The 17,831-nt window shown below is 37.9% G+C and overlaps 1 protein-coding gene across 3 annotated transcripts in view; it reads right to left on the bottom strand.

The window, feature by feature from the left end:
- LOC6740360 (double-strand-break repair protein rad21 homolog) overlaps window positions 1-17,831 on the bottom strand; it is a 69,472-nt gene that overhangs the window by 51,244 nt on the left and 397 nt on the right. Inside the window, exons 2-8 of one of the 3 annotated variants that reach the window (XM_016179144.3) lie at window positions 17,505-17,795; window positions 16,789-16,912; window positions 11,601-11,780; window positions 11,292-11,547; window positions 10,488-11,232; window positions 9,245-9,406; window positions 1,778-1,974 (exon numbers count right to left, since the gene is read on the bottom strand). In XM_016179144.3, coding sequence (XP_016033113.1) covers window positions 1,849-1,974; window positions 9,245-9,406; window positions 10,488-11,232; window positions 11,292-11,547; window positions 11,601-11,780; window positions 16,789-16,912; window positions 17,505-17,795 — 1,884 coding nt within the window. In that variant the 3' untranslated portion in view covers window positions 1,778-1,848. Of the gene's footprint in view, window positions 1-1,777; window positions 1,975-9,244; window positions 9,407-9,564; window positions 10,392-10,487; window positions 11,233-11,291; window positions 11,548-11,600; window positions 11,781-16,788; window positions 16,913-17,504; window positions 17,796-17,831 lie in introns of those variants that run through there. The other 2 variants (XR_005544896.2, XM_039298314.2) reach the window with 2 other exon arrangements.

Genomic DNA, 17,831 nt, shown 5'->3' on the forward strand with positions numbered 1-17,831 from the left:
ACCGAGCGCTAAATCAGCTCGCAGTGCCGATCAGGAAAATACTGATCAGCAGCCTAGCTTTAGGACACATACCTACTGCCTGGAGTATAGCAAAAGTGGTCTTCATTCCAAAAGCTGGAAAAAAAGACATCACTGATCCGAAGTCGTTCAGACCCTTCAGCTTAACATCGTTTTTGCTAAAAACGTTGGAAAAGCTAGTGGATGTCAGCATTAGAAGCACTCTGCTTGTAGAGCCTCAATATGACCAGCGAATGGGGCAAGGAAGTAGGCCTGAGCCTAAGTCCTAGCAAAACTATTATTGTTCCTTTCACAAATAGGTACAAGCTACAGAGAATGAAGGCAATAACCCTGTCAGAATGTCGCATAAAGCACCGCTTAGCACCACTAAGGTGAAACTTCATAAGTTGCAAAGAATGGCCTGCATAAGCATGACCGGAGCAATGCGTACCTGTCCCACTGCAGCCCTAGAAGTACTAATGGAGGTAACGCCGCTTCATATCGCCATTGAAATGAAACGGAGAGCCACCCTAATAGGAATTGAGGGAGCAGGAAATGACTGCAACCTTACAAGAAAGGATGCTGAATGCCTAAAAAGGGATATCCCTTTGCTGATGCAACCAAGGGATGAGATGCCAGCTGAGCACAGGTTCGCTCAGAACTTCAGCACTCATCTCAGTAATAAAAACAGTTGGACAACCCTGGGGAAAGTACACCCTATGAAACCACAAACAATAAAGTGGTATACATACGGATCCCTCACCGACGAGGGAAGTGGGCTGGGGGTTGTAGGCCCCAGGTTAAAATTCCACGTATCAATGGGCAGATACATCAGCATTTTTCAAGCTGAAGTCTGTGCTATTGGACGCTGTGCGTAGTTTAATCTGCAAAGGAACTATCGTGGCAAGGACAGTGCTATACTTTCTGATAGTCAAGCAGCCATGAAGGCGCTCAGCAAAGCTAAGATAACATCTAAGCTAGTAAATGAAGTGAGGACAGCCCTAGACAAACTGGGAGCTGTCAACAAACTCACAATAAGGTTGGTCCCGGGACACAACAACATCCCGGGAAATGAGCTAGCGGACAACCTAGCCAGGAAAGGGGCAGAGAACCCTCTAATTGGGCCCGAACCATTCTGTGGTGTTGGTCACCACAGAGTACTGGGCTTACTTATGTCAATAGAGGAAGAAAACCGTCAGTCCTTCTGGGAACACCTACAAGGACTTAGGCAGTCTAAGATTCTCCTTCGTGAATATAACCACAAAAGATTCAAGACCTTAATGACACACGGGACACACGGGGCACTGCCGACTTCGCAGTCATTTGCATAAGATTGGCATTGCAGACAGTGAACTCTGTAGCTTCCGTTGCATAGAGGCGGAGATCTCTGCACATATTATATGTGACTGCACGGCACTTTCCATCAGGAGGAACAGACTCCTGGGCATGTATGTAGTCCCACGGGAAACAATTGCAGCCCTTCATGGAGATCTTTGAGTCATGAAGGGGTAGTACAATAGATCCTACTGGGTTGCAGTACACATAGAAACCCACTTAATAATAATAATAACAGCTTCTAATGCCACGAATACACCTGTTAAAAGACATAAAGAAAGTGTTCAGAATAGATCACATTCTAAATTAATGTCGTACATGATTTATAAATAATTACTTTGTGCAGGCACTTGGGATCCGGTTAAATCGAGCCATATTCTAAAAAAAAAAACATTCAAAACCGTTTACGCAATACGAAATACACCAAAGGAAAAATAAAAAAGCATTTGTTTGAGTTTGTACTTATGATCAAAATAAATTATCAATATAAATTAAAACAGATTTACATTAAACTCATTAAATTTTTGGGTTTTCGAACGTTGGTCCTCGAGTTATAGTAATATCTGCATAGGGAGCAGATTGATCAATGTGAAGCACCTTGAACTTCTTTAAGACGAGGAGGGAATAAAATTTTTGAGCCGCCTGAAAAGAAGTACGCACAAATATTAATTAATATATAGTTTTCAAAATTATATAATACATTTTAATAATAATGTGGAAAATAATATATTGAGATTAGGTAAATAGTCATCCAGTTCATCAGCCATAATAGTAAAATACCTCAATTGTCTTTTAAATAAATTTTTTACTTAACACAACCGCACACAGCCGTTGTCCGTAGATGAAGAAATATGAAAACTGTAGAACATACATATAAGTGCCACCAACCACTGCACTGTGGACCAGAATTCGTTTTTTTTTAAGGCATAAAGTCTATTTTTAATTTTTAAGACAAACAAAACGCTACCCAAAAAACACTCAAAGAGTACTGGCTAGACGAGCCACACTCAAGCAACCGCTTTGAGCTATTAGCACAAGCTGATGAAGACGACAACCAAACTGTAAAGCGTATATTGACGATCATAACGCAAAAATCCACTACAAACCGGGTAAAGACAACCATGTGGCCGACGCTCTTTCCAGGCAGAACATTAATGCCTTACAAGATGAGCCTCAGTCGGACGCTGCGACTATTCACAGCGAACTGTCACTGACCTACACGGTCGAAGGGACAGACCAACCAGTAAACTGCTTCAGAAACCAAATTGTTATAGAAGAAGCACGTTTCCAACTAATGCGAAGCTTGGTGTTGTTTTGTAGCAAAACTCGCCACATAATTAATTTCGCCGACAAAAGCACCATTTTGGAAATGCTGAAGGAAATCGTGAACCCCGAGGTCGTAAATGCAATACACTGCGACCTACCAAACCCTGGCAAGTTTTCAACATGACTTAATTGCTCATTTCGCGGCTACGCAGTTTCGATATTGTAAAAATATACCAATAGAAACGAGCAGTTGGAAATTATCACTACAGAACACAATCGTGCACACAGGGCGGCTCATGAGAATACCAAGCAGGTCCTCCGCGATTACTATTTCCCCAAAATGAGCGGCCTAGCAAAGGAGGTGGTTGCAAATTGCAAAATATGCACCAAAGCCAAATATGACAGGCACCCAAAAAACAGGAGCTTGGGAAAACACCCATACCAAGCTAAACCGGCGAGATGTTGCACATTGATATCTTCTCAACCGATAAGAAGCAATTCTTAACATGCGTTGACAAATTCTCGAAGCTTGCAATAGTGCAACCAGGGCTGTCCAGAACAATAATGGACGTCACAGGGCCCTTGCTTCAACTCATAAACTTGTTCCCCAAAATCAGAACAATATAATGCGACAATGAGGCCGCCTTCAATTCGGAAACGATCACCTCGTTACTTAAAAACAATTACCACGTTGACATTGTGAACGCGGCCCCGCTACATAACTTGTCAAACGGTCAAGTGGAACGATTCCACAGCACCTTGACAGAAGTCGCCAGATGTCTTAAGCTAGATAAAAAATCAGCGATACGGTAGAGCTAATCTTGAGGGCAACGATAGAATATAATAACGATAATACATTCTGTCACTCAGGAGAAACCGGTCGAGATCCTCCACACGGGTTCCGATGATCGCTGCCTAGGCATTAAAGACAGGTTGATAAATGCCCAGCAAATTAATATCGAATGATGTAACCCAGCTAGGCGAAACCGTGTTTTTGAGGTAAGAGAAGGGGTTTTTGTCAAAAACAACAAAAGGAAACAAGCTAACTCCATTGTGCGCAGAACAAAAAGTGCAGGCAGACCTGGGAATGTGTTCTTATTAAGGGGAGGGTGGTCCATAAGGACAACCTCAAATAAATTCCCCCACTTTTAATTTGCTTATACCATAGCCTTTAATAGTAAGCTAGATTTAGGTAAAAACGCCGTGTTCTCATTCTACGTTTGGATTGCAGGTTCGCCTTCACAACGCTCATCACCCTGGCAGTGGCAAATGCGCGGATTAGCGACTTTTCTCACGCCAAATACATTCCCGTCGCAGATGGAGATGTACTGGTGTTTAAAGAACGTGACTGCTTGAGGCACTCGACCAACCTCTCCTAGTATGGTAGATGAGACAGAAAAATTGTCCGAGTCTCTTTCGCAGTCGCATAAGATCATTTGAGAAACTTGTTGTCCGTTCTAAAAATACACCAGCGAATTGCGAGGAGTTTAGACTTCTTAGGTACAGCTCTTAAGGTAGTTGCAGGAACTCCTGATGCCTCAGATTTCCTAAAAGTCAAGATGACAGAAGCTCAGCTAGTGGACTCAAACTCCAGGCAGATTAACATAAGCTCAGAGACTCAAAAACAGATAAACAAACTGACCGACACCATTAATAAAATTATTAAGGCCCGAAATAACAATTTGGTTGACACCCCGTACCTGTACGAAGCACTACTAGCGAGAAATAGAATGCTGACGACAGAGATACAAAATTTAATTCTAACCATAACATTGGATAAGGCTGATATAATAAATCCCACTATCCTTAGTCATGCCGATCTGAAATCACTTAATTGCACAAGACACTCCAATAGTTGGTTTATTAGAAGCAGCTAAAATTAGAGTTCTCCAGTCCGATAATATTATCCATATACTAATAGCCTACCCTATAGTTAAGGTCAGATGTAAAAAAGTCCTCATATACCTGGTATCACATAATCAAATAATCCTACGGCTCGACGAACATTTTGGCGGAATGTGAAGAAGACACCTTTTCGGTCACAGAGTGCACGGAAACAACGCACAACACCTTCTGTGAGCGGTCGCGACGCGAAACCTGCGCCCGCGCGCTCCATGCGGGAATCTCGGCCCACTGCTACACTCAACCCAGCCACCTGGGAACAGTAATAGATGACGGCATAGTTGTCATTAAAGAAGCTACAGCCCGCGTCAGCACGGACGGCGGCCCAGAGATTCTCGTCAAAGGAACGCACCTAATAACCTTCGAACGGTTAGCTACCGTCAACGGATCGGAGTTCATAAATTTTCAAAAAACATTAGATAAGCAGTAGATAAGCTATAAAGGTTGTACAAAGCACTGCAAATTCAAAAATGCCCAACTCTTCGGAAAAAAGAAATACCTGTAACAGAAACAACACAGTACAAAAAATAACATAGTAAGCTTCAAGGCGCCAGCAATTTTCTATGCCGAACTCTTAAACCTACTATTGTACCTGAAATACAGCCTGCTTCAACTCAATTAAGCCAAACTGCACATATTGATTTTGACGAACTTAAACAATTGATAAAACAATTAATAGCCCAAATGACAAATATAATGAACATTTTAACGCTTTTATTATCTAAAATTGACGAAAAAACACCTAACAATCGCCATCTGGAATGCTAATGGACTTGCACTTCATTTACTTGAACTAAAACATTCTTGAATGAAAAGTTATTTGACGTCATGTTCATTGCTGAAACACACTCAACTGAAAAAATCTATATAAATATACCTAACTATAATATTTTCTCTACTAATCACCCGGACGGTATGGCCCATGATGGTACTGCAGTAATAATAAAAAAAAAAAAGCATCAAGTGCATAGAGCTCGATTGATTCAAAAAGGACTACATACAGGCTACTACTATATCGACCGCAGACACAAAGGGCCCAATAAATATATCGGCAGTTTATTGCCTGCCAAAATTTAATAATTTAATAAAAGACCAATACCTCGATTTCCTAAAATCACTGGGAAATCGGTACTTGTCAGGAGGTGACTATAATGCCAAACACATAACTTGGGGGTCCAGACTTACCACTGCAAAGGGACGCCAACTGTATGCAGCAATAAGAAACAATAATAGCCGTGCTCTAAGCACAGGAGAGCCGACTTACTGGCCAACTGACACAAATAAACTACCGGATTTAATTGACTTCTGCATTACAAGAAATATAACATGCGAGAACCTAACAATAAAATCATGTTTTTGTGTTGTGTAACATCCAATTTATGTGTATTTAAAAGATAATTCTGAAGTGTCCCCTGTGTTTCGTGGAGTATAACTAATTTTCTGACAAAAGTTAAAAACGTCAGTTTGTACCTTTAACTTTTGTCTTTGACTGTAAAGTAATATATTTTGCCCGTTTTTGCTCGTTTTCTAACCATTTGATTTTATATAATAGGCAAGTTCGAGTTCAGACATAGCGACCTCCTGGACATTTGAAGGCATAACAATAGGCAAATAAGTTATGTTTCAGATTACGTTTATTCCGCAATCAACAAGAAAAATCTGGAATCGAAAAAGACATCGAAAAAATGGTAAATTTTGAATTATTCATTAAAAATAACTTGCCGAGTGTAACAAACAACATGACCGATATACACTGCGCGTCACCAAGTTAGCGCCCCCTTAGAAAAAATTGTTGATGAATTATAATGAAGTGATCGAATCAATACGATGAGTGATATTTTCCACAGAGCGATTGGTTCCTTGGACCCACTACTATCAACAATTTGTTTAAAAGAAAGAGAGAGAAAAAATAGGAAAAAACCACTTCCGAGGGCAGTAAAAAAATTGAAAAAAAATCGATAGAAATTTACAGGACTTATAAAATATGAAATAAGACTGAATCATTTTATCAAAATTATGTGCGTAGTTTTGGGCGGTTTGTGAACGTAAGAGTGGGCGTGTCAAAAAGTTTTGATGGCATAACGATAAAAGTTTTTAAGACTAATACAGAAATCCAAAAATATCAAATCATGTTTTGACAGCGTGCGCGTGGCAGACATGACCCAACTGCGTCTATTTGCGGGGGTTTGCGGGTGTTAGAGTGTGCGTGGCAAAAAGTTTTTTGGCAAATCGATAGAAATGTAAAAAATATAACGAAGACTTTAGCCTTATGGGATTTAAGCCCATTTGACAATGAACGAAATGAGTTTTATGAAATTTTCAGCAAGCAATAATCAAAATACTTTTTCCTAGCCAAAGAATTATAATCAAAATACTACCCCAAATTACTACTGCCTACTAATCGGAATTATAGACGCAATGCTAATTAAAACAATAACCTATTTTAAAAACATGTTTTGAAAGTGCGGCCGTAACAGTTTTGGGTAATTTGTAGACGTTAAAGTGGGCGTGGCAAAAATTTTTTTTGGGAAATCGATAGAAATTTACATGATTAAAAAAAATATGAAAAATTATCCAAAAATTTTTGAAAAATGCGTTAAAACCTTTTTTAAAAGTGACAGTTTAAATATCCTCTATTAAGGGTACTCCATATTAAACAAGGCAAAGTTACATGGGGAGGGTAAGGTCAAACACACTAGAATAACAAGATGCGTAACGTCCATACATTGGTTTGGCGCTATGCAGCCACTTTTTTGGTGACGGCCAAAATTGCTCTCTGTCCGCTCGCTTACGCTAAGAGCGTAAGAAATCTAAAAATAGAATTTGCTTGCTTGTGTGAGTAATAACTATAGACGAGAACGTGTATATGTGTGCGTACTTGTGCTAGAAGACAATTTTCGGGCCGAAATCAATTCTGATCGATGAAACGAATTTACATATTTGGAGTTTTGGCCATGATATAAAATAATAATTAAAAATTCATGCCTTGACCATTATAATTTTAAAGTTGTTTAAATTCGTTTGTTAAAATCGCCGCTCGAATTAGCTACCGTTAACATATTTATATATATGTTGATAATTAATTATGTGTAATATATATAACATTCATTATTTACATAAAACCATAATGAGAAAGCACTACTTTCATTTGTGCACTTAATGCATTGCATTTATACACATTTGTTTTTTATTATTTTTAAAAGTATTTCAAAAACTTTAATGTGTATTTTACAAATATTAAAAAAAAAAGATCAGATGGTGCCATTAGTTTCCCGAAATAATAAAATATGAAAACTGTTTACTGCAAAAGTAATATCTTGAGGCACGAGGTGCGGACACAAACACTCAACAAGCCTTATTAATTTTTCACACGTCGCAAGCTGAATACTCTAAGGACAATTATTCTAATAGAAAGTCATTTTCGAAACTTATTTTGTGATGTACGTAATTTGGCTATTACTATTTCTAAGCTTTATTTAAATAATAATAACGTTAAGGCAATGCAAAACAAGAATTTTTCGCATGGTGTCAATTGATAAAAAAAATAATATAGATTTAAAGTAAACGAACTTCTAAGGTGAAGGGCATATTTTGTCAAATTTACAATGCATGAGCATACGTGTGCTCACATACAGTTGTCTACTATCACTGTATGCGTAGAAAAGAGCTGTTTGCTGTAGCGCTCTCCGCTCCTTCTCTCTCGAACAAAAATTCGAGAGAGCCTGGAGCCACCTCTAGAGCCACGCCGAAAAAATCGTATGCCAAAAAATCGTATGGCGTTACGCATCTTGTTATTCTAGTGTCTTTGGTAAGGTGGTTTATTGCTTTTCCTATTTTTAACCTTTGGCTTGATTATTATTCAAAACCAAGAGAGAAAGCTATAGTCGAGTTCCCCGACTATCAGATACCCGTTACCAGCTAGTGTGAATGCGAACGCGAAATTTAATCATTTTTCTGGGATATTGATGGATATTGGTGAAAAATTAGAAAAAATTTAAAAATTGTTCAAAAGCGTTAGAGAGGGCGTTGCAAAAAGTTTTTTGTCAAATCGATAGAAATTTAAGCGACTAATAAAATTATGAAAATATATCCAATAATTTTCAAAAATGTGGGCGTGGCAGTTTTGTCCGTTTTTTGGGCGTTAGAATGGGCGCGGCAATTTGGGTAAACAAACTTGCGCTGCGACTTTCCCTTTAGAAGCTGTATGTTGAATCTCAACCTTCTAGCTATTATAGTTTCAGAGATCGAGACGTTCATACGGACATGGCAGATAGACTCGGCTATCGATCCTGATCAAATATATTTATGCTTTATATGTTCTGAAACACTTACTGCTTCTGCCTGTTACATAGTTTGTAACGCATCTAGCAAGGGCGTCGCCAGACCATCAGCCAGGGGGGCAGATAGTAGAACTCATCTGCCAACACTGGTAACCCTTAGTGAAAGCACCTAGCAAACAGCTTATTTATGGGAAGCAGATCGATAGAAGTGGATGAAGAATATTCCTTTTAGGTCCAGGTCCCCCCTGGGCAAAATAAAACCTACGACAGCTAGCAACCCCACGCTCCCACAATTGAGGATACTCAGATTTCGGGACTTTATACATAAACCAAAGGCAAAACAAGAAAGAACTTCAAAGCTCAATACCGATTACAATATAATTTTAGACGAAGTCAGAATTAGGAGTTGAGTTCAGTTTGATACTTACAATTAAGTAGATCGACATATAGAATCTGTGTTTTACCTGTTTTCTAGAATTTCCTGACGTAAGCTGAGAAAGTTCCAAGCTGTCCTTGGCGATAAAATGTGATCTTACGTCAATGAAAAGGTGGGCGGCTCTCTTGTTTAAAACACGTTCTTCAAATTGCTCATCGGTTTCATTTTCCATTTGTTCGTCACCATGATTCTAAAAATACTCAAATCAATTATTTTTTTGTTAAATCAAAAATGTATCTGAAAAAATTAAAACAAGTAGCTTTATTATTGGAGACATTTTTTGTGTTGTCTTACAAAATACTGCGTCTGACATAGGTAAGCAATCATTCTCTAAAATTGGTCTATTACCTCTTCCAAATTCCCTGCAGTGCCACATACATATTAACATTTCCAAGTAATATTGCTGTCCAAGGGCCATTACTAGTGCTAAATATCCGGTTACAAATAAAACAAAAGAGAATGCTATAGTCGAGTTCCCCGACTCGAGTTACCCGTTACTTAACACGAACAGATCTCAGAATTTACTGATATAGAGAATATACCGATATATATTGGGGAATAAAATGTAATGTAAATGTAAAAAAATGTAAAAATTTTTTAATAATGTCGGGGTGTGCGTTTTGTAGATGAAAGGAGGAGCGTGGCTACAGTGTTTTTGGTATACCGATAAAAATTGGAAAGACAAACAATAAAACGAAGAAAAATCTAAATCTACGCTTAATCTAAACCTTCTTGTTTTTATTGTTCCTGAGATCGAGACGTTTATACGGACTTGGCCAGATCGACCCGGCTATCAATCCTGATCAAATACATATATATACGTTATATGGTCGGAAACGCTTCCTGCTTCTGCCTGTTAAATACTTTTTAACGCAGTAACGGCTTTCAAAATAGCGTCGGAAAGATCGTCATCTATGCGGTTCTCCGGCGTAGCAGCAGAAATCGCGATGAATTTGAGCAGAGTTGATTGGAAAAATACACGTGAATTAGCTTTCACAAACCCCAATACACTTATGTTCCGATGAGACATAGTGGTATTGCTGATAACAGTGCCCTGTACGTCTTATACCCTAAAATGGTTTCACGAATTGTTTAGAAGTCTATACACGGCATAATGGAGCAGAACACCAGATAAAGCTAAGAAGAATGGTAGGAAGGTGGGTAGTGGATACTACCTGCAATAAAGATCATATGGCAAGGTTGTGTAGCACAAAATAATAATAATCAGGTCAAAAAATCTTATATAGTCATTCATCATTTTTATAACGTACTTGGCCAACGAAACTGGGAATTTCATAGTTGTCCCATCCTTTTAAAATATTATTTGTCCTTTTTGAATAGCCACTCAATATAGATGTACCCACAGATTCATTTAAAATGACTGTAGTCTTTTCTGTGGGTATAACTGAGTCGTGATCCATCTCGCCAATATTTCCATGTTGCGGAGTGGCATGACCATGATCCAATCCAGCTGGCGTTGAGTCTCCTTGATTAAAATCATCACCCATTTCATGATTCGTGTTTCTTGGCGTTAAAGGTAGCTCATTTATCGATGAGAACTGTTCCATTTCATTTAAGGACAAGAGGTCCGGACTTCGCATATTATCAAAAAATGTTAATTCATTTTGACAAGATATGCTTTCTTGTTCTTTTGATACAATCTCCACAGAAACGGTAGACTCCCCTAGAGGTTTATGATTCTCTCTCAGGACTTCAGGAGCTTCCAAACTTTGAACAACTGAATCGGGGGCATGGTCCAAAAACAAATTGGACATAATATCATTCTTACGTTTGCGTCCTTTTTTATTAAAAATAATTAATGCGTTCTCGTTCTCTTTGGTATAAAATTCCAGAGCAAGAATTTCCATTGGCACAACACTTGAGAAGTCCTCAAAGAATGTTGAATGCGAATACAACTGTCTATTGTAATTACCAAACAAAGCTCTAGCTGGTATGGATCGCGATGGTAATGAAAAAAGTTTTTCGACACCTCCAGTTTCTTTCCAATACATTAATCTAAAAAAAAGGTTTAGGTTCACATTAATTATTATTATTAAAATGTATAAACACTATACCTTTTTGTTGGTGGGGCCAAATCAAGTGTTGTTAATATATCAGATGTATCGGCTAACTGTGCCTTCATTTCTTCTCCAGAAATATTTTTTATTTCGTCGATAATAAGTTTTCTTTTGCGTTTCGCTTTTGTTACGCCTTTATACATTGAGGCATCTAAAGGAGCTAACGCAAATCCCTCATCCTCGTTTTGAACAAGCGTTATTTCATTTATTGGCACATTTTCGGATACACTTGCATCTCCATTCAAATTATTATCTAAAATAGTTTTTTGTTAAAGAGAAATTTATACAGATTTCCCAAATCGTTACCCTCTTTCTCATCTTCAATCGAATTAACGAGCGAGGTTGCAGGCGAAGGGACATTATGAATATTGTCAATGGCGTCTTCATCAGAATCATCTGCGTTGAGAACAGTAGTAGATTCTTTGGTAATCTGCTCAACTGGCTGAGAAGGATCACCAAAAAGATCGTCTTCAAAAAGAGCTGGTTCTAAAAATAATAATACAAATTTTAGGCTGATAATAGAATATGCAGAATTATATTGAAATCCAAAGTTTTTATACCCATTGCTTATGGAGTAAAAGGATTTACTAGATTCGTTGAAACGTATCTAGAACGAAAAAGGAGCAGTTTTAGACTCTAAATTTTTCGGCCTATAAGTTTTAGGATTACTATCTGTCTGTCGCTCTGTCCGCATTAATGCTGTGATCTCGTAATGTAGATTTTAGTGACGTCCTCGCCGCCCAATTCTGTTTTAGAATATTGCAACTTCCCATAACAAATTCTTTAGCCTTGACCATTTTTCCTTAGCCTATGACCTTTTCGTGTCGCTGGGATCCAAATTTCATTATTTCGAAACGGATGCCCTTGACCTCTCTCCCATTCCTCGACTATCAGATACCCGTTTCTCAGTAAGTGGAAAAGCGCGGAAAAGCTTTACCATTCGGTTAACATTTTTTAAAAGGTCTGGGCATGACAAAAATCAAATCAAATCTATAGAAAACAAAAGAGAATGCTATAGTCGAGTTCCCCGACTATCAGATACCCGTTACTCAGCTAGTGTGAATGCGAACATGAAATTTCATCATATTTCTGGGATATTGATAGATATTCGGGAATAAAGTGAGAATAAATTTAAAACTTGTTCAAAAGTGTGGCCGTTACCGGTTCGGCGGTTTTAGGATGTTATAGTGTTGCTAACAGAGATTTGCTAATTCGATAGAAATTTATAAGACAAATAATATTATAAAAAAATATCGAATAATGGTTCAAAAATGTGGGCGTGGCAGTTTGGGCGGTTTTATGGTAAAAAAATTTACAAGACTAATAAAAATATGAAAAATGGTTCAAAAGTTGGAGTGAGCGTGGCAGCATAGGTCAACAAATTTGCGCTTCGACTTTGCCTCTAGAAGCTGTATGTTGAATCTCAACCTACGAGCTTTTATAGTTCCTGAGATCGAGACGTTCATACGGACAGACGAACATGACCATATCGACTCGTCTATTGATCCTAATCAAGAATATATATACTTTATATGGTCGGAAACGCTTCCTTCTGCCTGTTACATATTTTTCAAGGAATCTAGTAAATTGGAAATACACATTCGAAAGGTAAAAAGGTATTCTTGTGTACATTGTTGGGAAATTGACTAATAGTGTTCATAGAATCCTTGTACCCACCCTTGATTCAGAATTTTGTTTGTGACAAAAATAGTAATATCTAATAATCTATAAATATGGTAATCTATAAATAATGTTGATTCCCGTCATTGTTTTAAGGACTCCATTTTGTAAGCCAATTTGAACGCAGTCACAATCGTACTCTTCTTAAGATCAGTCGAGTCTTATTATTGCCAAGCAAACCCAAAGCTCATTAGGCATTCTACCCAAACCAACAACAATTCTTCATATGTACCGATATAACCAGAGCTAGTGAAGTAAAGAAACCGGGAAAATAACCTACACGGCTTGTAAACAGCAACACCAAGACAGGGGATCCACCCCATTAAGGCCCTTTAAATCCAATCATCATTAATACCGTACTAAAACAAGATTATAATAAGATCTGACCCAATTCTTGACCTCGTAATGAGGCGTAAACAGACCTCAGACCCTCACAACTCCATAAACAGAAGATGACCAGCCTTCAAAACCCAACAAGAATTGATGCAGTCGAAATCACAAAAAATGAGACATCCGAATGGCCATTACAATTCTTAGGATTCGGAACACTAAAATCACATACTCATCAGTTACTCAAAACGGACCACAAACCAGCGATAACAGAACTATACGTCAAAACGAATCATCTTATCATCTCAGCGCCAACACAAATCTACTTTTATATGCAGATCATAGTTCTTCTAATGATATTAAACTAGATCCCAATAGCTTAACTTGCTATCCTAAAACCCTATCCAAATACCTACCACTAAACGCATGCTCGCGCTGATCAAAGCAGCCAAAAAAATTGACCGCGGCACTCCTATCCCGACACTTAACATTTGTGGAACGATGGCTTTCTGACAGGATAATCTCAATAAATGTACGAAAATGCAAGCAACCTTTACCTTAAACAAACAAATATGCCCACCACTGGTCCAGAATAACATATGCATACCACAAACCGTCGGGGCAACATATCTGGGTGTTTATCTGGACAGGCGGCTCACTTGGCGCAAACATATAGAAGCCAAGACGATACATCTTAAACTTAAAGCAAGGAACCTCCAATGACTAATAAATGCTCGCTCTCCAACTCGTCTGGAGTTCAAAGCTCTCCTATACAACTTCGTCTTAAAACCTATTTATACTTATGGCTCTGAGCTGTGGGGCAACGCATCCAGAAGTAACATAGACATTATTCAGCGAGCACAGTCAACAATACTGCGAACCATCACTGGAGCGCCGTGGTACCTTCGGAACGAAGGCATACACAGAGACCTAAAAATCAAATTAATAATCGAAGTAATAACTAAAAAGAAAATTAAATAGCTAGAAAAGCTGACCACCCATCCAAATCCCCTCGCAAGATAACTAATCCGTATTATAGCTTCGTAAGTGAAGCTAGATATATATATGATTTGAATACTTATTGTTAGTCTCTTAAAACAAAGGGAAGATTCAATAAATAATAGAAAATTTAAAAAATAAATATTTTTTGGTGGTTTGTGGGCGTTAGAGTGGGCGTGGGTCAACAAACTGGCGCTGCGTCTATGTCTCTAGAATCTGTATGCTTAATCTCAACTTTCTAGTGTTTATTGTTCATGAGATCTCGACGTTCATACGGACAGACGGTCAGTATCAAGATCCTCATCAAGAATATATAACTTTATATGGTTTGAACCATTTTCATCTGGATGGTACATACTTTTTAACGAATCTAGTATATCCTTTTACTCTACGAGTAATGGGTATAATTACCAGCACATCGATGCGTATATGCGATGCGTTACGAAAGCGAATTTTAGCGACTTAATTGCAGAGCGCATAACAAAACGCTTAGCCATGAGTAAAATCACGTGAGTACAAGGGATAGCGAGCGCGAATGGTCAGCTTAGATGCTCCCTCAGCTTCTCTGCATAGATAACAATGATATTGCCGCACATTTTGGATAGCGTACAGTTTAGAGTCACCAAAGTCGGCATGTTTACAAATAACAAATTTAGGATCTGGTGCGAGGCGCGGCACCCACAAACCAACAAAATTCGTCCAAAAAGAAGCTCTAAAGCTCAAACCCAAGGCAATATCGTAGAAGTCAGAATCGGGAGCCAACTTCAGATCGGTGTTCTTCTAAAAAAATTGTAAAACCAGTTTGTTAAAAATAAAAATATAATTGGCGCAGTCGGTAGGATTTTAATATCCTCTTCGAGAGTTTCGGTACCCATCTAAGAAGGATAATACTAAACAACTAATAGATTAGCAGAAACTGTGAAAATAATAAAAGAATCTCCGCAAAAAACTTCGTGTTCGGTCAATAAAACATTCAATTTATGAGAGAATATATTGAAAACGTAAAAACTTATTGTTGTTTACAAAAAACTGTACAGTTCGGTTAATAAATATTCAATTAATGAAATATATTGAAAAAAAAAAAAAAAAAAAGAAATACCGTTCTTCAGCAAACTTTCTGAAAACCACGTAAAACAATAAATCAAGCATTTGCATTGAGAAAAAACTTCCTAATAGGCTTTATAATCTGTTTTCAAAAAAGATATATCAATATAAGATAAGATATATCACTCGAAAATGTAAAAAAAAGTAACAAAGACTTTAGCCTGGGATTTAAACCCATTTGACGATGATGACACTGAACAAAATGAGATTCGGAAAATTTTAGCAAACAATAATCAAAATACTTATTCTTAGCTAAATAATCATATTAAAAATGATATCCCATAGTACCACTAGTCCGAATTATAGACAACGCGATTTTAAACAATAACCTCTTTTCAAAACATGTTTCAAATATGTAGTTTTGGGTGGTTTGTTGGCGTTAGAGCGTGCGTGACAAAAAGTTTTTTGACAAATGGATAAAAATAAAAATCTAATAAAAACGTGAAAATATATATAAAAAAAAAAACATTTTCCAAAAGTGTGGGACCTGACATTTTTGGGTGGCTTGTGGGCGTTAGAAGGTGCGTGGCAACATGGGTAAACAAACTTGCGCTGCGTCTATGTCTCTAGAGTCTGTATGCTTAATCTTAACCTTAGATCATGACCTTCATACTGACGGCCTCACGGACAAAGAGACGGATATGGCCAGGTCCACTCGCCTATTGATCTTACTCAAGAATATATATACTTTATATGGTCGGAAACACATCCGTCTATCTGTTACATACTTTTCCAAGAACTTTTTATATTCATTCACTCTACGAGAAACGAGTATTAAAATAGTTATGGCTTTGGAGACCCTTAGCTAGGTCAGCAAGAATACGGGAGAGGACGAGGAACTGGCGCGGTCAGAAGGAACTGTAAAGGCATTGGTCAGTGTCCTGTGAGAGGAGCGGTCCTAACAGACGTGCTTTTGGGTGTCTACGAAGGTGGTTCTGGGAAGAGCTCTGGTTCGAGCTAACGGACGAGACACCTAGCGGCCAAGCCACCATAATATCCTACGGTTTATTCGGGACGGCACGGGGCCGTTGACAGAGAATACGTGGGCCTGGCGTGATCAGAAGGGATTGTGGAGTCCGGTTCCATGTTTCAGGAGTGGTCCTATCACACGTCCGTTTTCCCGTTTTCGCAAAGGTGGTTCTGGGAAGAGCTTTGGTTCGACCTAACGGACGATACACCTTGCAGGCCCGCCACCATAATACCTTCGACTGACAGAATAGTAAATTTTAATTTATAGGGATATTTCTAAAATTTCTACGTTTACGCGGTTTATCCATATACCGCCGGAAATTAAGTGTCATAGCAGCTAATTTCATTTGTAACTCATACAAATAAGTTAATCGATGATATTATACGTTTTATTTCCATTGTTCATACTTACGTCCAAAAGAATCTCCAAACCCATCACCATCCAATCGAGAACCAGGCATATCCGCATGGGCGTCCAATGAATGTGGATCCAGAGACTCAATATTTTCCAACACGTCATTATCAAATAGTTTATCCTAAGTAGAACAGTATAAGCAAACATTTTTGTAAAAAAAACAAAACGTATTCAACGTGTTCTCATAACAGAGTGTTGTTTTGATATCCTTGCAGATAGAATTATGGTTTTACTCAAAGTTTGCAAACTACAAATCTCGTTTAAAAACATAAAATACTATTTTAATTTAAAAATAGACATATATTTTTATATATGTACCATAAGAAGAAAATGACCGATCCTATAATGTATGTCTGAAGATTTGCCCATGTTGGTCTGTCAGTCGGTCTTCCCAAAAAATTTAAAAAGAAAAAGCTGGTAACAAAAAAAGCGAACTACATAATTACTACATAATTAATTATAATTACAAAACAATGAGAAAATGTTCATAGAAGTTTTTACGCGAGAGTTGTTATGTGAGTTGTCGAAGATGTTTTGGTCATATCGATAGAAATTGTAATAGACAAATAAAAACAAATCATCATACTCATCTAGTGGAAATGCGAACACGAAATTTTAGCAATTTTCAGAAGTGGGGCGAGGCAGGTTTGGGCGGTTTAGTATGTGAGTATTTATAATAAATTCATATAAGCAAAAGATTCAAAAATACTTACATTGATATTTGAAGGTATAGAGCATCGTATAATTTCAGGCGTTTCTGCTTCAAAGCCTATATCACCAAATCCGTCATCTTGTAAGGAAAGAGACAAGCTGCCGTAATCTTCTCTCATTGTTATCTCGTCAGCTCTAGACTGATTTATAGAAAACTGAGCCTCAATATCAATATCGTTTAATTCGGGCAATGCTGTATCAAAGTCATGAAAAACTTCTGGGAGTGTTATTGCATTAACATTAGCTTCTCTGTGCCCTTCTGGTAAGTCGACCATGCCTGGTCGAAAAGCCATCTATAATCAAATTTGAATACATTATTTTATTTGGAT

This window comes from Drosophila simulans, unplaced genomic scaffold (genome assembly GCF_016746395.2).
Source record: "Drosophila simulans strain w501 unplaced genomic scaffold, Prin_Dsim_3.1 Segkk87_quiver_pilon, whole genome shotgun sequence".
Lineage (NCBI taxonomy): Eukaryota > Metazoa > Arthropoda > Insecta > Diptera > Drosophilidae > Drosophila > Drosophila simulans.